Source organism: Leuciscus leuciscus, assembly GCF_965113295.1.
Source record: "Leuciscus leuciscus genome assembly, chromosome: 24".
Classification (NCBI taxonomy): Eukaryota; Metazoa; Chordata; class Actinopteri; order Cypriniformes; family Leuciscidae; genus Leuciscus; species Leuciscus leuciscus.
Genome location: NC_138723.1, coordinates 4,400,253 through 4,420,607, shown reverse-complemented (window position 1 = coordinate 4,420,607; position 20,355 = coordinate 4,400,253). Strand labels below are relative to the sequence as shown.

Genomic DNA, 20,355 nt, shown 5'->3' with positions numbered 1-20,355 from the left:
TATATGTATAAGTTAGGCTAAAATGAGCAGTATAACAATGGATTTAAAGTAGTGCAAATAAAGTTTGGACAGAAGCTATCCGAGTGAAAGTGCAGTGGAAGTAATTGCATATTACAGTTAAAGTATGGTATTGCAAATGTATATGTAAACAGTCGGTACTGTAAATAAACAGTCGGCAGTGCAAATTGAGCATATTCCAGTCAAGGTAGTAGTGCAAGATGCATATGTAAACAGTTGTTACTGTAATAACAGTCAGCAGTGCAAATGAACATTATAGTATTGCAAATAACAAAATGGAGGCAGGTGTGAGGAGGGAGAGGAGAGTCAATCAGTATATGAGGGGAGTGGGATCAATGAGGGTTAGAGTTTAATAAAGAGACAGCTCTGGGGAAAAAACTGTTCTTTAGTCTGCTGGTCCTGGTCCGGAGGCACCTGAAACGCCTGCCGGAGGGCAGGAGAGAAAACAGTCTGTGGGCTGGGTGAGAGGAGTCCTTAAGGATGCTGCGAGCTCGATGCAGACAGCGTTTCCTCTGGATGTGCTCGATGGCAGGTAGTGGAGTCCCAGTGATGCGCTGGGCGGTTTTCACCACCCGCTGCAGTGCCTTGCGCTCTGCAACAGAACAGCTCCCATACCACACTGTAGCACAGTTGGTCAGGATGCTTTCTATTGCACAGCGATAGAAGTTCACCAGGATAGTGGAGGAAAGCTGATTCTTCCTCAGTGTCCTCAGGAAGAAAAGGCGCTGGTGAGCCTTCTTGACCAGGCTGGAGGTGTTGGTTGTCCAGGTCATGTCCGCCGAGATGTGGGTCCCCAGGAACTTGAAACTGGAGACACGCTCAACAGCCATTCCATTGATGTGGATGGTGTCGTGTGTGCCTCTTGACACTTTCCTGAAGTCCACGATGAGCTCCTTCGTTTTGGTGGTGTTGAGGAGCTGGTTATTTTCAGTGCACCATGTGGCCAGGTGCTTGATCTCCTCCCTATAGGCAGTCTCATCGTTGTTGCTGATGAGACCAATCACCGTAGTGTCGTCCGCAAACTTGACGATGGAATTAGATCCGTACACAGGCTTGCAGTCGGAGGTGAAGAGGGAGTAGAGAAACGGGCTTAGCACACAGCCCTGTGGTACACCAGTGTTGAGTGTGATGGACGTGGAGCAGTTGGAGCCTGATCGAACATTCTGGGGTCTGTTGGTCAAAAAGTCCAAAATCCAGTTGCACATGGAGGTGTTGATGCCCAGGTCTCCAAGTTTGGCTATTAACTTAGTTGGGATGACAGTGTTGAATGCTGAGCTGAAGTCAACAAACAGCATGCGTGCATAAGTGTTCTTATTGTCCAGATGTGTGAGCACAGAGTGCAGTGCCATGGAAACTGCATCCTCTGTGCTCCTATTGCTACGGTAGGCAAACTGGTGTGAGTCCAATGTGGATGGAAGAGAGTCTTTTAGGTGTGCCAGGACCAGCCGCTCAAAGCACTTCATTACGATGGGTGTGAGTGCTACAGGGCGGTAGTCGTTAAGGCACTTCGGGCTGGAGTGTTTTGGCACTGGCACAATGGAAGTGCATTTAAAGCATGTTGGTACAGCTGCTTGGGCAAGAGACAGGTTGAAAATGTCTGTAAAAACCCCAGCGAGCTGCTCCGCACATGCCCTGAGTACGCGTCCAGGGATGTTGTCTGGTCCAGCAGCCTTGTGCGCGCTGATCCTGCTCAGTGCATTGCAGACATCTGTGGAGGAGAGTGTGATCGGCGGGTGGTCAGCTGAGGATTTGAGCTTGGTGGCAGTTTCTCTGTTGTCTCTTTCAAAGCGAGCATAAAAGTCATTTAGCTCGTTCAGGAAGTTGACATCAGTGGCTGCGGGGGTGGAGTGAGAGGGTTTGTAGTCACTGATGGCCTGAATGCCCTGCCACATGCGCCGAGGGTCAGCGTTGGAAAAGTGTCCCTCTATCTTAAGCTTGTAGCAGTGCTTGGCCTCTTTGATGCCCCTTTTCAGATTTGCTCTGGATGTGCTATAGGCTTGTGCATCTCCTGATCTGAAGGCAGTGTTGCGTGTCTTCAATAGGAGTCGCACTTCCCTGTTCATCCATGGCTTCTGATTTGGGTATGTGGTGATCTGCTTCTGGGTTGTAACACTGTCAATGGTGGTATTGATATAATCCAGTACAGAGGAGGTGTAGCAGTCAATGTCCGTGTGAGAGCCACTGGTGGCTTGAGAAGCAAACATACTCCAGTCTGTGTGTAGAAACCTTTCCTGGAGTGAGGAATCTGCCCCCGCAGGCCACACCTTGATGGTCTTCACTGATGGCTTCACGCGATTGATGAGAGGTGCATATTTGGGGGTGAGGAACAAAGAAAGGTGATCTGACTGTCCCAGGTGGGGGAGGGGTGTCGCGACGTAAGCTCCAGCCATGTTTGTGTAAACATGGTCTAAGGTTTTGTTTCCTCTGGTGTGACAGGAAACATGCTGGTGAAATTTCGGTAGCACTGACTTTAAGTTTGAATGATTAAAATCACCCGCGACAATAAACGCAGCTTCCGGGTGAACGGTCTGTTGTTTACTGATGGCTGCGTGAAGTTCTTTCATAGCAAACTTGGCATCAGCATCCGGGGGAATATAGGCTGCAGTTATAATAGTGGAAGTGAACTCCCGCGGTAGATAAAACGGTCTACATTTAACCATGAGAAACTCAAGGTTAGCTGAACAATGTCTCCCAACAATAGCAGAGTTTGTGCACCAAGCTTTGTTAATGTAAATGCACAATCCACCACCTCTGGTCTTACCGGAGCCATCTAATGTTCTATCCGCCCGGAATGTATGGCGTCCCGCTAGCTCAATAGCGTTGTCCGGTATTCCGCTGTTTAACCATGTTTCCGTGAAAATTAGAACATTACAGTTCAAAAGTCTCTTGCTGTATGTGATGTTGAGTCGAATCTCCTCCATTTTGTTCAACAGCGACCGTACATTGGCAAGGAAAATGCTGGGTAAAGAGAGCCGGTGTGGTGTTAGCTTTAGCAGAAAAGCATCATTGTGATGACACGTACCAAACTTTATGTCAATATGCCGAAGCATTGTGAAGATGTCTTCACTTCCTGACAGTTTGGTACATCAGAATAACTTTAAATGGCATCATCTGACCCAAATTTCTGAGATTAAAATTTAAAGTAATGAGTTTAAAGAAAACCCCTATAATTGTCACTAGCAGAACTGATTCCTGCTCCAGTTTAATCCAAACTTCATGGCATTCGGCCATACAGGTCTATGTACCAGATACATCCATGCAGAGGAAAGCTAATCAAATGTCTTTAGGAGTTAAGATTGCCATCAGATGCTAACAGCTTTACCTGCTTTGAGCAGCTTACAATTTGTTCGGAGAATAAGACATTGCATTGCAATAAATAAGGAGACCCAACACATAAAGCTATCATACATAGCGGCCAGACATTTTATAGAGTTGTTCACACAAGAGCAAATGAAACTGAACATTTTGGTGGTCATGTTTGACCGTGCTTGTTTTGCATGTGTTGTGCCAGGCATGCCTGTGTTTGTCCTCATGCAGCGTTCAGAAACACTTTATTTGTCTCTGTGGAGAGCATCTGTTCTTCATTTATCTTCATTGGCAATCAACCAATAAGCCAAAATCTGCTATGCTGGAACACTGATCGTTTAGAGATCACACGTCTAATTTCATCCAAAAAAGTAAATGAACAGCCATTTCGGAAAACAAAAATATGTACGATGATGGAAGATCAAAGATCACCTTTAAAGCCTCCATCTGTGTCACATCCAACATCAGACAGCTCAAAGTGGTCGGAAGAGTTACATAAAGGCTTGCGTTAGAAGCAACAGAAAAAAGGCTGTTCTCAAAGTGTCCCAGAAGCAGTTCAGCTCGTTTTTATTGTACAATCAGTTTCATGGATATTTGTCATGGTGAACATTTATTGTTTTTTTTTGTTTTTTTTCTGAATGAGTTTGAATGACAGAATGTTGAATAACAGAGTCTAGGCCTAAATGGAAAAACAACACACAAATATATTATGGAGTGATGAGGAGAAAAAAAACACACATTAAAAATAAGGTTTTGTTGATGTACCCAAAGATTGCAAATATCTCCTATTGTCAATGCTATTAAAATATAGATTTATAGATGCTAGATTCCATAAGGCCCAGATAATAAATAAATAAATAACAAATAAATAAAGAAAATAAATACAATAAAATGGGCCACATTTGATGGAAGAGGGGAAAAGGCCTTCACACAAGCTTGATAAGTGAGCTCTAGGTTAAAAGTGTTGTCTGTGTGACCAGTTCTTCTGTTCAGCAAGCTGGATTAGACTATTAGAGGCTATTTTCAGTAAAACCTTGTGAATACATAAGTTACTGTATTAATCTGGTGACGCAAACATAACAAAATACTGTACAACAGGTGATTTGTTCTTTAAATGATCACACATATACACATAAACATGATGAGACATAAAGGAACACTTTGAATATAATGTAACGTTCTACATGGATAGCAATGGACAAATGTAAAAAAAAAAAAGTGATCTGGACAATAACTAATAAAATAAAATATAGGAATAAAAATGTCGGTGTCAGTATCATAAAAGTGGTGCTATAACTTTCCCACAATGCATTGTTAGAGAAGCCAATGAGCATGATGGACAAAGTGAGCCATATATTCAGTCGTGAATCAGTAATCAAATCTAAAGTCTCATAGAACTAATGTCTGCTGTACATGACAACCGTAATATTGAATGATTATGTTTGATTAATAGCCGATCGTACATGATTTGCTTCCTTTTTTTTTCTTAATTCTATAGCTTTTGAATTGTCTTGTTTTCAGTTCGCAGCAGCATCGCATCGATATTTTAAATCAAAATGCAGAAATAAGTATCAATGTAAATAAAACAAGTCTGGTTAAATCAGGTTTTCAAGCCCGCTCTGGACGTCTCTGTCATCTGACACATGGAGCTGATGACCTGAATCAGCCGTGTTAAATAACAGAGACGTACAAAACGGACCAAGATCAGGACTGAAAAGACCATGATGCACTTTTACACACTTTAATCGGATCGCAGGAATTCAGACATGGAGTGCTGGTGGATTTTTTTTCTTCTTTTCTTTCAGTCACAGAGAATGTGTTTTGTTGCCGCCGAGTCGTGAATATATGGCCCAGTGTCATAATGCAGTTCTTCTTTTTCCCAACTGAAATTAAAAGGCACCGTTGATTATATTTTTTCTGCCATTGAAATACTGTGACCTCAGCTACATGTGAATGGCACTTTTTTTTTCCATGACACAAACACATTGCACACATTATAAAAGTCTTTGTTTCACTAACATCACTAAAATAAAAGTTGAAGTTTTTCTTTTTCGCAATACTTAATTATAGAAAATAAAGGTTTAGTGGTGATTTTCTTCTTCTTTGCATGTCTCACACAGCGATGGGGTCTTGTTTGGCCATGCGGGCCGTGAGTCTGCTCTGCAGGTCGTGATTGGGCGAGAGGAGCAGCGCAGGGTTAGGGTTAGTTCTGCTGCCCTCCAGCCCGTCCAGAACCAGCCCGCCGGACACCACAGGGTTCAGGCAGCCGAGAAACGGCGTGTCCTCGTCCTCGGTCTCGCTCTCTGAGCCGCTGCTCTCTGAGGGACTGCCGCTGGGTTCGGGCTCGGGTGCCGTCTGAGTCCTGGTCCCGGGGCTGTGGGACGGGGAGGACGGGGCACCTGTGCTTGTGAACCGCTGTGACGAACTCTCCTGCTCCTCCGTGTGCACAGGACTGGGCAGATCCTGCCCGTGGTTATAGTGGGCCGAGTGGCGCAGGTTCTGGCCCGTCTGGCTCTGGTGTGAGCTGGGTTTGTCCCGCAGGAACAGCAGGGGGCGCTCCTCCTCTCCCGAGGGACTGGACGGGACAGGGGTCGCCAGGCTGGAGAGAGGAGCCGACGTCTCGGAGGGCGTCGCTGGAGAGAGGAGACCCACGGGGGACACACGGGCCGGGGTAGTTATAGCCGAAACATACCTGTGGAGAAACACACACACACACACACTCGCTTTAACTACTGCCTCTCCATCAGCTGATACTACACTGTGTCTCGCTTCAAAGGCTCACTCATAATGTATAGTGGTTCAATAACAGCTGCTCTTTTGAAACAAAGATAGCTACATTACTAAGACTTAAAGGGACTCGCCCCTGAGTTGTTCCAAACCTGTATGAGTTTCTGTGTTCTGATGAACACAAAAGAAGACATTCTAAAGAATGTCAGTAACCAGACAGTTGACGGACCCCATTGACTATGGGAAACAAACACTATGGAAGTCAATGGGGTCCATCAACTGTCTGGTTACTGACATTCTTTAGAATGTCTTCTTTTGTGTTCATCAGAAGAGAGAAACTCATACAGGTTTGGAACAACTCAAGGGCGAGTAAATGATGACAGAATTTCAAAAAAATCAAGTCTGTTCAACTATTAAACGACAGTAAAGAAGGCAAAATCTCATTTCTTTTCTCAATTAATTTCGGACAACGCGAAACGACCAAAAGTCCTGTTTGACACGATTGACTCTCTTCTAAACCCGACTACGAATATTTTATCTGAGGCCTCTTCAGAGCTTTGTGAAGATTTTTCAAAATATTTCACTAAAAAAATGTATGATATTAGAAGCTCGATTGTTTCATCTGAACCATGTCATTTGCAACCGCCTTGTCTTATGAGTTGTCTTTCTAACTTTCAACCTGTCTCTCCAACTCAGCTAGCTGATGTAATCTCTACTATGAAGTGTTCTGGTTCTAAGTTAGATATTATCCCGGCTCGTCTTTTTAAGGATGTTTTATCTACTATTAGTCCTATGGTAACCGCTATCATAAACAGCTCTTTAGCCAAAGGTGTCGTTCCAGCTAGTTTTAAACATGCAATTGTGTAACTATGCTGAAAAAACCTCAACTTGATCCAGAAATGTGCAGTAACTATCGACCGATCTCTAAACTGCCTTTCATCTCTTAGCTTTTAGAGAAAGTAGTTTTCTCACAGCTACAGTCTTATTTGGATTCTTTTAATATTGTGGACATGTTCCAATCTGGTTTTAGATCATTGCATAGCAGTGAGTCAGCTCTGTTGAGGGTTACAAATGATATCTGGCTTGCTCTGGATTCAGGCTCTTGTGTTGTAATGGTTTTGTTGGACCTGAGCGCGGCATTTGATACCATTGACCACAACATTCTTCTTGAACGGCTAGAATGTATGGTACGTGTCAAGGGCACTGTATTACAATGGTTTGCTTCTTACCTCGAAAAAATGACTTTTTCTGTAAATTTAGGAAATTGTTCCTCATCATCTGCGCATGTTTTGTTTGGTGTGCCCCAGGGATCTATTTTGGGACCTTTATTGTTCCCCTTTATATGCTCCCCTTGGCCCTCATTTTTCATTAATACAACATTTCATATCACTGTTATGTACTGAGTTTTACATTCCAGTAAGGCTTGACACCACTGCTTCATTTGATGTGTTATTGGAATGTGTAAATGATATCAATTTTCTGCAATTAAATGAGGATAAAACAGAGGTTTTAATTCAGGGTTGTTCTGCAAGTTCCTCTCCTGCTCTGAAAGCCCAGTTAGGTCCTCTCTCAACAAATGTACGCAAACAAATCAAAAACCTTGGAGTGATCTTTGACTCTTTTTTTGATAAACAAATTAGTGCTGTTATTAGAGGAAGCTTTTTCCATTTAAGATCTATTGCAAAGTTGAAGAATCTTCTTTCAAGCAAAGATTTAGAAGTTGCGATTCATGCACTTGTAACATCACGATTAGATTATTGCAACTCTTTTTTTCTGGTCTCCCTCAATCTTCACTATCTCGATTGCAAGTTGTTCAAAATGTGTCTGCAAGACTTTTGACTAAAAAGAGGGATCATATTTCCCCTGTTTTAGCATCCCTTACTGGCTTCCCATTAAATTCAGAGTTGATTTTAAGATCCTTATGTTTGTATATAAGGCGTTGTCTGGCCGTGCACCAAGGTACATTAGTGATCTTATTGTGCCATACTGTCCTGCTAAGGCACTTAGATCTTCCAATCACCTCCTCTTAAATGTGTCACGGTGTCGCTACATTCAAAAGGTGATCAGGCCTTTTCTGTGGCTCGGCCCAAGCTTTGGACTCGTCTCCCTTATCATGTGAGGTCTGCTCCGTCATTGGACATTTTTAAATCTACTCTTAAAACGCATTTTTATTCTTTCGCTTTTGGAAACCTGTAATTATTATTATTATTATTTTATTTTTTTATAGTGTAGACCTGCTTTGTACTATGTATAGTACTTTGGATCAATCTATATTGTGTTTAAATGTGCTTTATAAATAAATGTTGTTGTTGTTTAGAATTTGAATTTTTGGGTGAACTATCCCTTCAGAGTCTACTTAGTTTCTCATGTTGTGCTCCGTTTTGAGCACAGTTAAGAGCACAAGCCTTTTAAAGTATGCCTCAGTGACCGTGAGTGCGGATGGACGCGCCACAAGTTCATATGGACAAAAACAACAGCAAACAAAAACAGGCTGCAATCAGACAATGCACAGTCAAAAGAGGACTTGGTGACAAACATTCGGTCACATGCACTGTCCGTGAGATGAACACCAACAAGTGAAGTATGGAAGGGCTACAGGTCTGCAGTGGGACTAAACCTGATTTGCGGAGTGGGGGAGGGAAGATTTTGAAGTGTGCACAGGAAGTGGGAGAAAGAAATGACTCAGGGGGATCCTACAAAATATAAAAATTTAAAATATCTCAAGATAAAATAAATGTTCAGTATTTTATGTTTGTATGGCACAGAATGTTATTAATAAACGGTTAGCAGGTGCGAGGTTATAAGGCAAAGCATCTTTCTTTTGCCTGCTGTGACAAATGCAACAAAGAAAGATCTGAAGCGTTGTGTGTTTGGGAGAATTGTATAAAATAGACGATTGCAGCAGAGCCAGACAGAATTTCACGAGAAATGGGCTGTAAATCTGCTCACACCTCTACCTGCGGGCGTTTACGGGCAGAGTCACAGGCAGAAGCAGGACAAAACATCACATAACAGTGGGCGAGAATCCTGTGGGAGCAGAGCTGAAAATGTCATTGCATTGAAGCGTTCATTGTAGCGTGTTGCAATGCAGTGCCTGTTTGCTTTGGCGTGTTCATGTCTTTATCTTACAATCTTCACAGTCATGGGTGCTTATAGTGCCCGCACAGGGTCCCGTCAATTTACTTTCTTCCAAATGAAGCCGACTGAAAAACATGGGGCGATGTGAGTTACCCGCCCCTGGCGTGCAGAGCTCTACTTCGGGCTGAAGGGGTTGTACCTGTCGCTGTAGGGGGAGTCTCTGCAGGACACCTGGGTGTCTCCGCAGCTCGTCAGGTAATCGTTGAGCTGATGGACGCCTCCGGTGGCGTTCAGACGCCCTCTGGGACCGGGCGTCCCGTGCCGGCTGCTCTCCTGCGAGGACTTCACCAGGACTGCATGAGTGTCAGAAACCACACTGTCTGCTTTCCCATTACTCCAGCTGTGAGAGACCAAAGGCGAACACGCTCATCATACACATCATCTAGTCACGTGTTCTTATGAATGTTTATCAGTGAAAATTATAAAATGATATGCTATGCCATAGAATATTTCAAAGATTTCTTTGAAAAACAAAACAAAAACATTGAATGAAAACTTTTCTAACCAGTTCTGTGATGCTTGAAAATCGAAAAATTACAAAGGTAGAATTTGTACTTATGAGGGAATTAATTAACTTTCTCATTCCATAAAGCAATATATATTAAAGTCAAGGCAAGTCACCTTCATTTATACAGCGCTTTTAACAATATAGACTGTTTCAAAGCAGCTTTACAGTGATAATAGGAAATTACAGTAATAGAGATTGTTTTGGCTTTAGCAGCTCTAGAATAAAGTTATTGTCCAGCTAAAGTTAGCTTTGATTGATTCACTTCCGCTGCAAAGATCATTAGTTATTAATGATCGGAGATCACTATTAGATCGTGTTAGGGCCGCTTACACGACACCATTCTAACAGAAAACCGTTAATGCGCTCCGGCCCGCTCATCCGCACAACAACAGTGCCTGGGGCTTGAGAACGCAAACCTTGATTTATCTTGAATTAAAGACATAATCAAGTCAGTCTGAGGTTTAATGTCACATTTGAAAACACCTCTGCAGTCATCCAACATCCAATACTAACTAACATTACTTAGTTAGCTAGCTAGATATTTAACAGGCACGGTTTAAAGTTATATAGTTATCACGAGCTGGCAATTTATTATTTTCTCTTTTTTTTAACCTGCCTGGTAACAATTTCTCTGGATCTCAGTTCAGGATTATGGGTAGTGTGGTACTTGAACAGAAAGTCACTTCTTTTTTAACTTGTGGCTTCCATAGATGTCAAAAACCTCAGGAGCTAATGGATGGTCTGTGAAATACTGAATCAATGGGCCTTTTATGTCAGGAAGCTTTGCTGTTGCACTCTAATATGACTATCAGTTATCAGTATAACTATAATTAAACAATATAACTTCCTGCGAAGCTGCTTTCAAACAATATGTACTGAGAAAAGCGCTATACAAATAAATATGACTTGATTTGTCTCACATTTCATATGGACAGTTTCTCAACACAGTAAACGTGTGTGTGTGTGTGTGTGTGTGTGATGTGTGATTATGGGACTGTACCTCAGGCTGGAGGAGCGAGTGACGGCGCTGGACACATGTGTTGATGACGTGAACTCGGTGGAGGACAGAGATGTTTCCGCTTCTCTGTCTGTCACATGAACGTGAGGAGGGACGGGATTTTTCGGCATGTAATGCTGAAATCAGACAAAAGTTGATTGGTCTATCACTGTTTTTCTTGTATTGGATGATACTGATAAACTTTAACTGTTTAAACACATATTAAAAAAAAACTTTATTATAAATTAGCTTTTAGTCGATTGGTACAATACTTGTTGACCATTAATCTTAAAGGAGTAGTTCACTTCAGAATGAAAATTTCCTGATGATTTACTCTCTCCAACGTCATCCAAGATGTTCATGTCTTTCTTTCTTCAGCCGAAAAGAAATGAAGGTTTTTGAGGAAAACATTCCAGGATGTTTCTCCATATAGTGACTTCAATGGAGTCCAACGGGTTGAAGGTCCAGATGTGAGTTTCAGTGCAGCTTCAAAGTCTCGACACGATCCAGCCGAGGAATAAGAGTCTTATCTAGACAAACCAGCGGACATTTTCTAAACAAAATAAACATTTATATACTTTTTAACCACAAATGCTGGTCTTGCACTAGCTGTGATCACGTTGAAAGGTCACGCGTGTTCCAGTTTAAAAATGTAGGGCGAAAAACTCCATTTCATTTTCTCCTCCAACTTCAAAATGATCCGACATCGTGGTTTTACATTTTATTTTTATTTTATTTTTGTAAATGGCGTTTGACTTAGTCTTTGCATGTTTGCTTTGTAAACACTAGGTCCGTACTTCCGCCTACCCTTCAACGTGATTATGTAATGTGTGTCGTATCACAGCTAGTGCAAGACCAGCATTTGTGGTTAAAAAGTATGTAATGGTTTATTTTGTTTAGAAAATGGCCAATGGTTTGTCCAGATAAGACTCTTATTCCTCGGCTGGATCGTGTCGAGACTTTGAAGCTGCACTGAAACTCACATCTGGACCTTCAACCCGTTGGACTCCATTGAAGTCACTATATGGAGAAACATCCTGGAATGTTTTCCTCAAAAACCTTAATTTCTTTTCGACTGAAGAAAGAAAGAGATAAACATCTTGGATGACGTGGGGGAGAGTAAATCATCAGGAAATTTTAATTCTGAAGTGAACTAATCCTTTAACACTGACGGCATTAACATAAATGGCACCATTTTTCTAAGAATGAATTATCTAAAATCCCCAAAAAGGGGGCGCTGTGTTTTTAACCAATGTTTTAAACATTTGATTTGATTTTAAAATAGTTGTATCATGTCAGCGTGATGTTTGAGATGCAGTGACCACACTCACATTGACCAGCTGCAGGTGTTCGGGTGGAGGCTGGGGCGGCTGAGCGCCTTTGGCCGCAGCGTTTCGCTCTCGCAAACTTTGCCGCAAGCGGTCATGCAGCTTTTTCCTCTGTTTTCTACGCGCGCAAAAAAAAAATGTAAAAAGAACAGCTCTTAGACTTTAGGAGATCAGATATCGAATCAATAATTAATATGGCTCATTTTAGTTTTTGAGTAAAAAATTAGTACAAACTAAGTGTACAAAGTAACTTAGTACAAACAGACGTTTCAAAAAGTGAATTACTTTGTTTTGCAGTAAGCCACCACACACATGATGCCAACAACTAGAAGAGCGATGCAGATGCCTGTTATAGTCAAAACGCGTTTCTGATAGAGCTCCTCAGCTTCTGGAAGAGAGGACAGACTGCTTTTCAAGCTTGAACACACACACACACACACATTACATCTCAGTCATATTCTTACTTGGAATCATTATTTTATAATAACAATGTTATTTCAACTGATTTCCAAGTAAGAACATAAGCTAGCACACATGTATGTTTCCCGTGCCGCTGATGCTTTAATTAGACAGGGTTTATTGATCTCAGGATGTAGTTTTGCTGAGAGGGGATGGGACAACAGGACAGGCTAATTCAAGGTCAGTTCAGAAAATCATCATGTCGTCACAAATGACATGAAATGCAATCCCGGCCGGGCCTGAGGCCTCTGGGATGCCTGCAACACTCAACACTCATGCATTTCACTCATTTCATTATGAGGTTTAGATCACAACAGTGACGGACTGAATTTATTGAAGCCTTCAGCAACTATTTTTATGTATATTTTTGTGAATGGTCAATAGATATGGAATGCTAAAGGCTTTAATAAAAAGTCATGAACTGGTAGCAGCACAAACTCACAGACTCACAAACTGGTTGGCTGGGGAATGTGTCATTATGTGTTGTTTCATGCTAAAGACCCCATGAAAATGTTTGACGAGTATATTTTTCTTTCCTTTGTTGATGCGCAGTTTGAAGGAAGCTTGAGTGGGACATAGAAAAGGGCTCCTCCCCTTTAGTTTACATGGCATGAAAAACTGTGACATTTCATGTAATTTTACAGTAAAATACTGTTATCATTGCCATTTTGTCTTATTTTATTCTCATCAGTTATGTACATTAGGGTTTTATGTTATGTTATGTTATGTTATGTCGTTAAATGTTTATTGCATCATTTTAGTGTCATGATGGTGTTGTATGACTGTACACCTTCCTTTATTTGCATCAGCTTGTGGAAAAGCTACATGTGATGCATTTTGGGTAATCTTGTAGCTTTCTCTTTACCAGTTCTGGCAACCACAGCTTTCCCCCCCTTTTGTTTAGTTTAGTCATGGTGTTATTAGGGCAGGGGTGTCCAGTCCTGACCCTGGAGGGCCAGTTTGCTGCAGGTTTTAGCACCAACCCTAATTAAACACAGCTAATCAATTTTGACTGGACACAAAATTGTGTACGCCCCTGAGTGCACGATGATGTCATCAATATTTTTGGCCCATTTTATCTGCTTTAAAATGTTCAATTTCTTCATGGGGTCTTAAAGGCACAGAATACTGTAGGTTCCCGTCACACAAAGCGTATACGCTGATTTCACGCAGCCGTTATTTTGAAATCGAAAGCGAGGCTCCGGTGGGAAGAAAACCGGAAGTGTCGCCTTTAATCACAGGTGAGTTGTGAATGCGATGGCGTATTGTTGTGTTTAATGATGTTGTGTCAATTCTAAAAATGTACATACATTTCTTTCATACTTTAGACTATATACAGTGAAATTCATTTATAAATAAAATATTTTTTTTATATATAATTCAGAATGTAAAATCAGAAGCAGGAATTAACTATATACATATCCTATATTGAATATTAACATCCAATAGTGTAAATCGCGGCAGCAGCTTCAGGTTGGTAATCCAAGGCATTGTTGTTTATCTTTACTTCCGGGGTTCTTCCCACCGGAGCCTCACTTTCGATTTCAAAATGGCGGCTGCGTGAAATCAGCGTATTGAAGCCTGTGAGCAAACGCTACCACTCGTTTGATTTAGAAACTTCTATCTTGAATCGCTGTTTTTAGAGTATAGCAAACACATTCTTGATGCACACAACACAACGGCAATCACTATGTACAGACATTGATAAAACACTGATGAGAAGTAGAAAAAGGGGGAGAAAACCAAGAAGAAAGTGAGGAATGAGATGTCATGCTGAAGATAGAGGGATGCATGAATGGAGGGCAAAGCAAAGCTGAAGGGATCTAAACACAGCATAACTACTGCAGTACGGCTTCTCTTCTGCACCGCTGAACTGTGTGTGAAATTTAGCTGTCTCTCTCTCTCTCTGTGTGTGTGTGTGTGTGTGTGTGTGAGTGTGTGTGAGAGAGCTTTTCATATCTGCCTTGAATGGAAGATATCAGAGGTCTTGATGAATTATTAACAACATCCTTCCTAGCATGCAGGCTAATGCCCCCCCGCACGTCACATGCTTCGGAGTGGATATCCACTTTCTTGTCTAAAACCCTAGAAACCTGCAGAGTGGCTCTAAGCAAATTAATATAATAAAGAATAATGATGTCAATCTCCAATCATCTGTTATGGCTGTTTGATCCCTTCATGAGCAAAAGGAAACCAGCTGAAGTTGAAGGAAACAGGCTCAAGCTTCTAGACCTACGAATCTGCAAACTAGGAGGAAAGAACGATTCATACCCATAAATTCAATCCCAAGATGTTCTGCCAAGGCAGACAAGGTGATGAAAAGAAAGCAAAACACAAACAAACAAAAAACAGTTGAGCGGTGATGTCAACTCTGACTGACTGCACACAAACACGCAGATCAGCTCCACCTCAAACTCCTCCAAAAACACCATATACCTGAAGTCTTCTCAGCATGTATATATTGCATGGTACATTACACACATACACAGATACATATTTGACAGCAGAAATGATTCAAACCTATTCTGTTTGACTTTAAACCCACCATGACAATGCATCATTTAATGCTTTTAGAAATCATTAAGAGATATATGGATGGTTTATCACACGTATATAGTGATGTACATCTCTATATACAGACACTTATGGTTGGTCATCGTTATGACACAAGGACATGCACATGCAGACGTCACTGCGCTCACGTCATTATATACACTGATCCTCCACACATTTCACTATACAGACAGAGTCAGACTCAGTTAATTCATGTGATTACACCAGCACTTGTTAAACATGCTGTTAAACACATGCATCTCTCGGTTTCCTAAACTATCTGACGGTCGGAAGCTGTTGCTTGTTGGACTGATCCCTGAGCCCGTCAAAGTTTGAGAGATTAACAGTGGCAGAATGTGATCTCCTACTCTATACATTAAGAACAGGTTTGCAGAAATATAATCCTGTTATTTCAGAAGGCATAAAATGGCACTACAGACATAAAGTTGGAGTGTCATTACAAGGTTAAATCACCAATTAAAATGATATCAATTGTTTAACTGTAATGCTAATAACCTAATAATGATGTGTTGTTAGAGGCCCAATGATTTGCTCATAAACTGATAGCCCTGATCTTTCCTGCGAGCAGCGTGTCGTGATAAAACCACTGGCACTGAACCAGAGCACCTACTGATGAAGGTCATTCTCTGAAGGACACATTAGCAAATATTATTAATAGCTGAGAATTGATTGTCATTGCAGATCTCCAGTAAGTGTGCAGTAGCTATTTTAGCACTTTAGTTGATCAATGGAGATTTTCTGTCTGCTCACTGTCCTATTTGAAATGCAGAAATGATAATGAATATCACCCAAATGTATGATATAGATGTCCAGTTCAATACAATAGGTGGAACTCTCTTTTGAGCAAGTTCCACTGTGATCATTGATGGGTCTCAGGTCTTGTTACACGGCTCTGTGTCTTAAAGGGATAGTTCACCCAAAAATGAAAATCACCCCATCCTAGGTATATGTGACTTTCTTCTTTTAGACGAACACAGTCAGAGTTATAGTAAAAATATCCTGGCTCCTCCAAGCTTTATAATGGCAGTAAATGGAGGATGCGATTTTGAAGTCCAAAAAAGTCCATCCATCCATCATAAAAGTAATTCATATGGCTCCAGGGGTTAATAAAGGCCCTCTGAAGTAAAGCCATGGCTGTTTGTAAGAAAATTATGAATATTTAAAACAGGGGTTACTCTTTTGCCTTAAATTAATGTGTATGGCCGTCTGCCAGAAGCTAGTTATTTTAGTATTAAACATTTTAAATATGGATATTTTCCTTACAAAAACCCATGGCTTTGCTTCTGATGGCCTTCATTAACCCCATGGAGCCGTATGGACTTCTTTTATGATGGATGGACGCACTGTTTTGGACTTCAAAATCAGGACCGCCATTCACTGCCATTGTAAAGCTGGAAAGAGCAATGATATGTATATATATCTCCAATTGTATTTGTCTGAAAAACGATAGTCATATACAGTACACCTAGGATGGCTTGAGGGTGAGTAAATCATGGGATGATTCTAATTTTTGGGGGAACTATCCCTTTAAGCAATTAAGGGAATTGTGGTTATTTCTGTGGTCCTGTAGGTCACGTCAATAGTTTAAGAAGAGTCATTCTCAGAGAAGATTCTCAGATTTACTAACGCTCTTATGGGGTTAAAAAAAAACTACTGTCAGGATTTGTCAAGATGAAAAATAAATGAAAAGGCCTGGACAAATCCTTTTGCAGCTGATTGCATATGCATTGGTAGGAGCTTTCCCTTTCAGATGCAATATTTACGGGAGGAGAGTATCTAAATGTTTGCCGTAGTCAATGTACTGGTATTTGTGCCATTATTTAACACCCAAAAAAGCATGTCTTAAGCCAGTTTGCACCTGGGTTGCCATCAGCCTGACTGGTGTCTGAAGCACGTCTGACAAACGCCAATTACTTGGCTGACGACAGTCCATGACGTCACAAGCGGAGCACCCGTAACCCGTCAGTCCATATTGTTAAAAGTGCTATATAAATGAAGGTGACTTGACTTGAATATTGAAGACCTTGCTATAGAGCCTACAGTATATTGCCCTAATGTAGAGACTCTACATTATCTTTCATGGACCCCTCCTAAGGGAGGAGTTCAAAGCAACCATTGCCAAACCGGCAAAGAAATGGAGCAGGTTTTGGTTATCAGGAAAACAGAAATCTGAAAGCACTCTCTCTGTTGCATGTTTCATATTGTACGCTAAGCAGTGCTTGATGGCTTATGTATGCCGGCACTTTTTTCCGGCTAAAATACTTCAGATTAGGTGTTAGGATGGGCACATGCCTGAGGACATCCTTCACATGCCCCCAAGGTGAGAATGGCATTGATCAGTGGTTGAGGGCAGAGGTTTATCATCTCTGGCATCTCTCTGAAATCCTGAGGTATCTTTTTCCAGGGTCAGCTATATTCTCCCCTATGTCTAAAGTAGAACTGTATGCTTGGCTATGTTGTATTGTTTGGTGGATACCCCTGTAGGGCTGATGCAGGGTGAATGGAGTAAGGGCAGTATAGATTCCCTATACCTCGTTTACCTTGCTCCCCAACTACTGTTGTGTCTTGAAGTAGGGATGTATGCTCCCCTTGGGATGGGTGATTTATAGGCCTCTCTAATATGACCCATGTTCAAGAACATGCCAGGTAGAGGTAGACTGCCTGTGTGCGTCCCTCCTGGTTATCTATTGCATGCTATAGTTAGCACTAGAGTAAAGCGCTAACTATAGTGTGTCCTGGAGAAGTACCTATATTTTATTCAGGGTTGAGCTGCTCTCCCCCAGAGTACTGGGGTATTTTATGTAGGGCATAAGCTTCTCTGCGTCCTCCTTGGGGTTGGCTTATGCTGGATGAGAATTATTGGCAAACTAAAGAAAAAGCAGACTGCCTTTATCTTGTCTGAGACATATCTCCCCTTTGGATGGCCTTAAGGGTTGATGCTAGGTGATTTGAGATCTGTAGGGCCGTTCAGATTTTCTCTTCTTCATTTCCCTCCCTCCCCAACTGCTGTCGGGTTTTCAAGTTGGGATGTCGCACCCCTTTGATGGGTGCTCTACTGTGGCCTGGCTTTAAATGCTAACAAGTAGAGGAAGTTCGTCTGCGGGGCTTCCCTCCTTGTTATCTGTCACAAACTATGGTCTAGTGCTAAAAGGAAAAGACGAAGCGCTAGCTAAAGCGGATCTTAGGTAGAGTGTCTTTACTTAAGGTTTACTCAAGTGTCGGTGTTCGACTTTGAAAAGTAACGTCTCAGGTTACGACTGTAAACTTGGTTCCTGAGAAGAGGAACACTGCGTCTCATTGCCATGCCTTTGGCCTGCCTCAGACAAAAAAGTTGATGACGTGTATTACAGACACCCTGTGATACTTAACAGCGCTCCGCTTGTGACATCATGGACTGTCGTCAGCCAATAAATTGCCATGTTTTTCACACATGTTTCAGACACCGGTCTTGCTAATGGCGTTCCCCATCGCATAATTTCAAGACACAATGTCTTGTTCCCCTTCTCAGGGAACCAGGATTAGAGCCGTAACCTGAGACGTTTTATTAATGTTAGTACTTGCCAAGGCAACATTTCAAATTTTCTTTAGATTTAAATTTTTTCATCTAAAATTCACATTTTATTTTAGTTTTATTTTAATTAGCATAACATATTTTTTATAGTTTTAGTTAACTATCAACACTGAGAATGACACTTATAACAATTTCTTGAGAGTGACCCTTGGCACAGGTTCACAGGACTTAGGTATTCATGATGACTAGCTCACTAAACATGTTGATAAGCTGAGAGTAAAGTCAGTTCATAACCTCTTGAGCCAGGTGGTGTGATGTTGTCTGCGACAGAGCTTCATACACTCATCTCATCTACTCCCGAAAAAGTCAAAGATGATGTGAATGAGGACAAACCCGATCTCCCCTAATAACTAACGTGTCCAGACTGATGGATGTCAACCCTGTCTAACTATTGTCAGCTAACTAGCATCCAACATAACAAAACTAGATTAATAAAAGCTAAACATGCAAAGAGAAGGAATGGAAAACATAAAAAATATCTGATCTGTCTGATCTGACTACCCGTTGGTCAAAAACACAAAACCAAAGCAACAGGAGGTAGCGCTGATTGAGCATGCTCCAATCCAAGCACAGACAGGAAGAGGAAATAGACGTACTGTAGAAGCTGGCCATTACGTAGCTTTGGCAGCGATCACCAGTAAACTCATTGGGGCACCTGAGAGGGAAAGACAGAAGTCACAGAGAGAAAGAGAGGAAGACAGGAAGTGAGTTTGACACCCAAAAGTCCCCCTCACACACGCGTGTCTCCGGTGTTGCTCGCTGAATGTCTCGCAAACGTCCGCCTGGGTTCCAAGAGCCAATTAACAGTTTAGACATGACTAGTCTCTGAAGAGTGGGGAGTATCTCTGGGGTAAATGTTGGCAGCCCATCGTGCACCTGTCCACATCTGACGCCGGGACAGATGGGCGGCCTGGCAAACTCTGACAGAAAGAGTGCTTTCTAAATGGCGGAGGTGGCGAGGCAGCGCAGAAACAGCGGCGATGGAGTGTGTGTTTGGGGGTGAAGGGGGCGTTCACTGACTGCACATACGTTTGGGGTCTACGACTCTCACAGGGTCTCTGGTATGACAGCGGTTCCCTGTGAATCCTGGAAGGCACCTAGGTTAGAGAGAGGATGAACACAGCACAACACATCACATCACAACACAACATTACACTACAACACTAGACAAACACACGCATGGGTCATGATCGGTTCAAGAACAGGGGATATTCTCTGCTCTTCACAAACGTGAGCTGCCCCTCCGGATTCACTTCTGCTGTCACGTCATCATTTCACTTATTTTATGGTTAAAAAGAAGAAGAAGAAGAAGAAGAAAAAAAAAAAGGTCCAGGGTTGAGATTGTTCCAGTCTTGATCTTTCAGCTGACCAACTGCTCTCTGATGACATTAAGAGCACTCCTGCCACACACACCCACACACAGCCGTAGAGCTCCAGCTGTTCTCCTGAAAGGGGCTCAACAGCTGGGCAGCTGTCTTTCTCAACAGGCCCTGGTATACACTACCGTTCATAAGTTTGGGGTCAGTAAGATTTTTTTAATGTTTTTAAAAGAAGTATCTTCTGCTCACCAAGGCTGCATTGATTTGATAAAAAATTAATTAAAAAACCCCCAGTAATATTGTGAAATATTATGACAATTTAAAATGACTGTTTTCTATTTTAATATATTTTAAACTGTAATTTATTCCTGTGATCAAAGCTGAATTTTCAGCATCATTACTCCAGTCTT

At 41.8% G+C, this 20,355-nt stretch overlaps 1 protein-coding gene across 8 annotated transcripts in view; it reads right to left on the bottom strand.

Annotated features, from left to right (window-relative positions):
* Positions 1-3,418: 3,418 nt before the first annotated feature.
* nrg1 (neuregulin 1) overlaps positions 3,419-20,355 on the bottom strand; it is a 90,208-nt gene continuing 73,271 nt past the window's right edge. For 3 of the 8 annotated variants that reach the window (XM_082157339.1, XM_082157346.1, XM_082157345.1), the window contains 7 exons: positions 19,223-19,281; positions 14,753-14,776; positions 12,308-12,410; positions 12,026-12,140; positions 10,698-10,831; positions 9,329-9,529; positions 3,419-6,016 (listed from right to left, as the gene is read on the bottom strand). In XM_082157339.1, the coding sequence (XP_082013465.1) occupies positions 5,437-6,016; positions 9,329-9,529; positions 10,698-10,831; positions 12,026-12,140; positions 12,308-12,410; positions 14,753-14,776; positions 19,223-19,281 (1,216 nt within the window). In that variant the 3' untranslated portion in view covers positions 3,419-5,436. Of the gene's footprint in view, positions 6,017-9,328; positions 9,530-10,697; positions 10,832-12,025; positions 12,141-12,307; positions 12,411-14,752; positions 14,777-19,222; positions 19,282-19,655; positions 19,724-20,355 lie in introns of all 8 variants that reach the window. The other 5 variants (XM_082157340.1, XM_082157343.1, XM_082157341.1 and 2 more) reach the window with 5 other exon arrangements.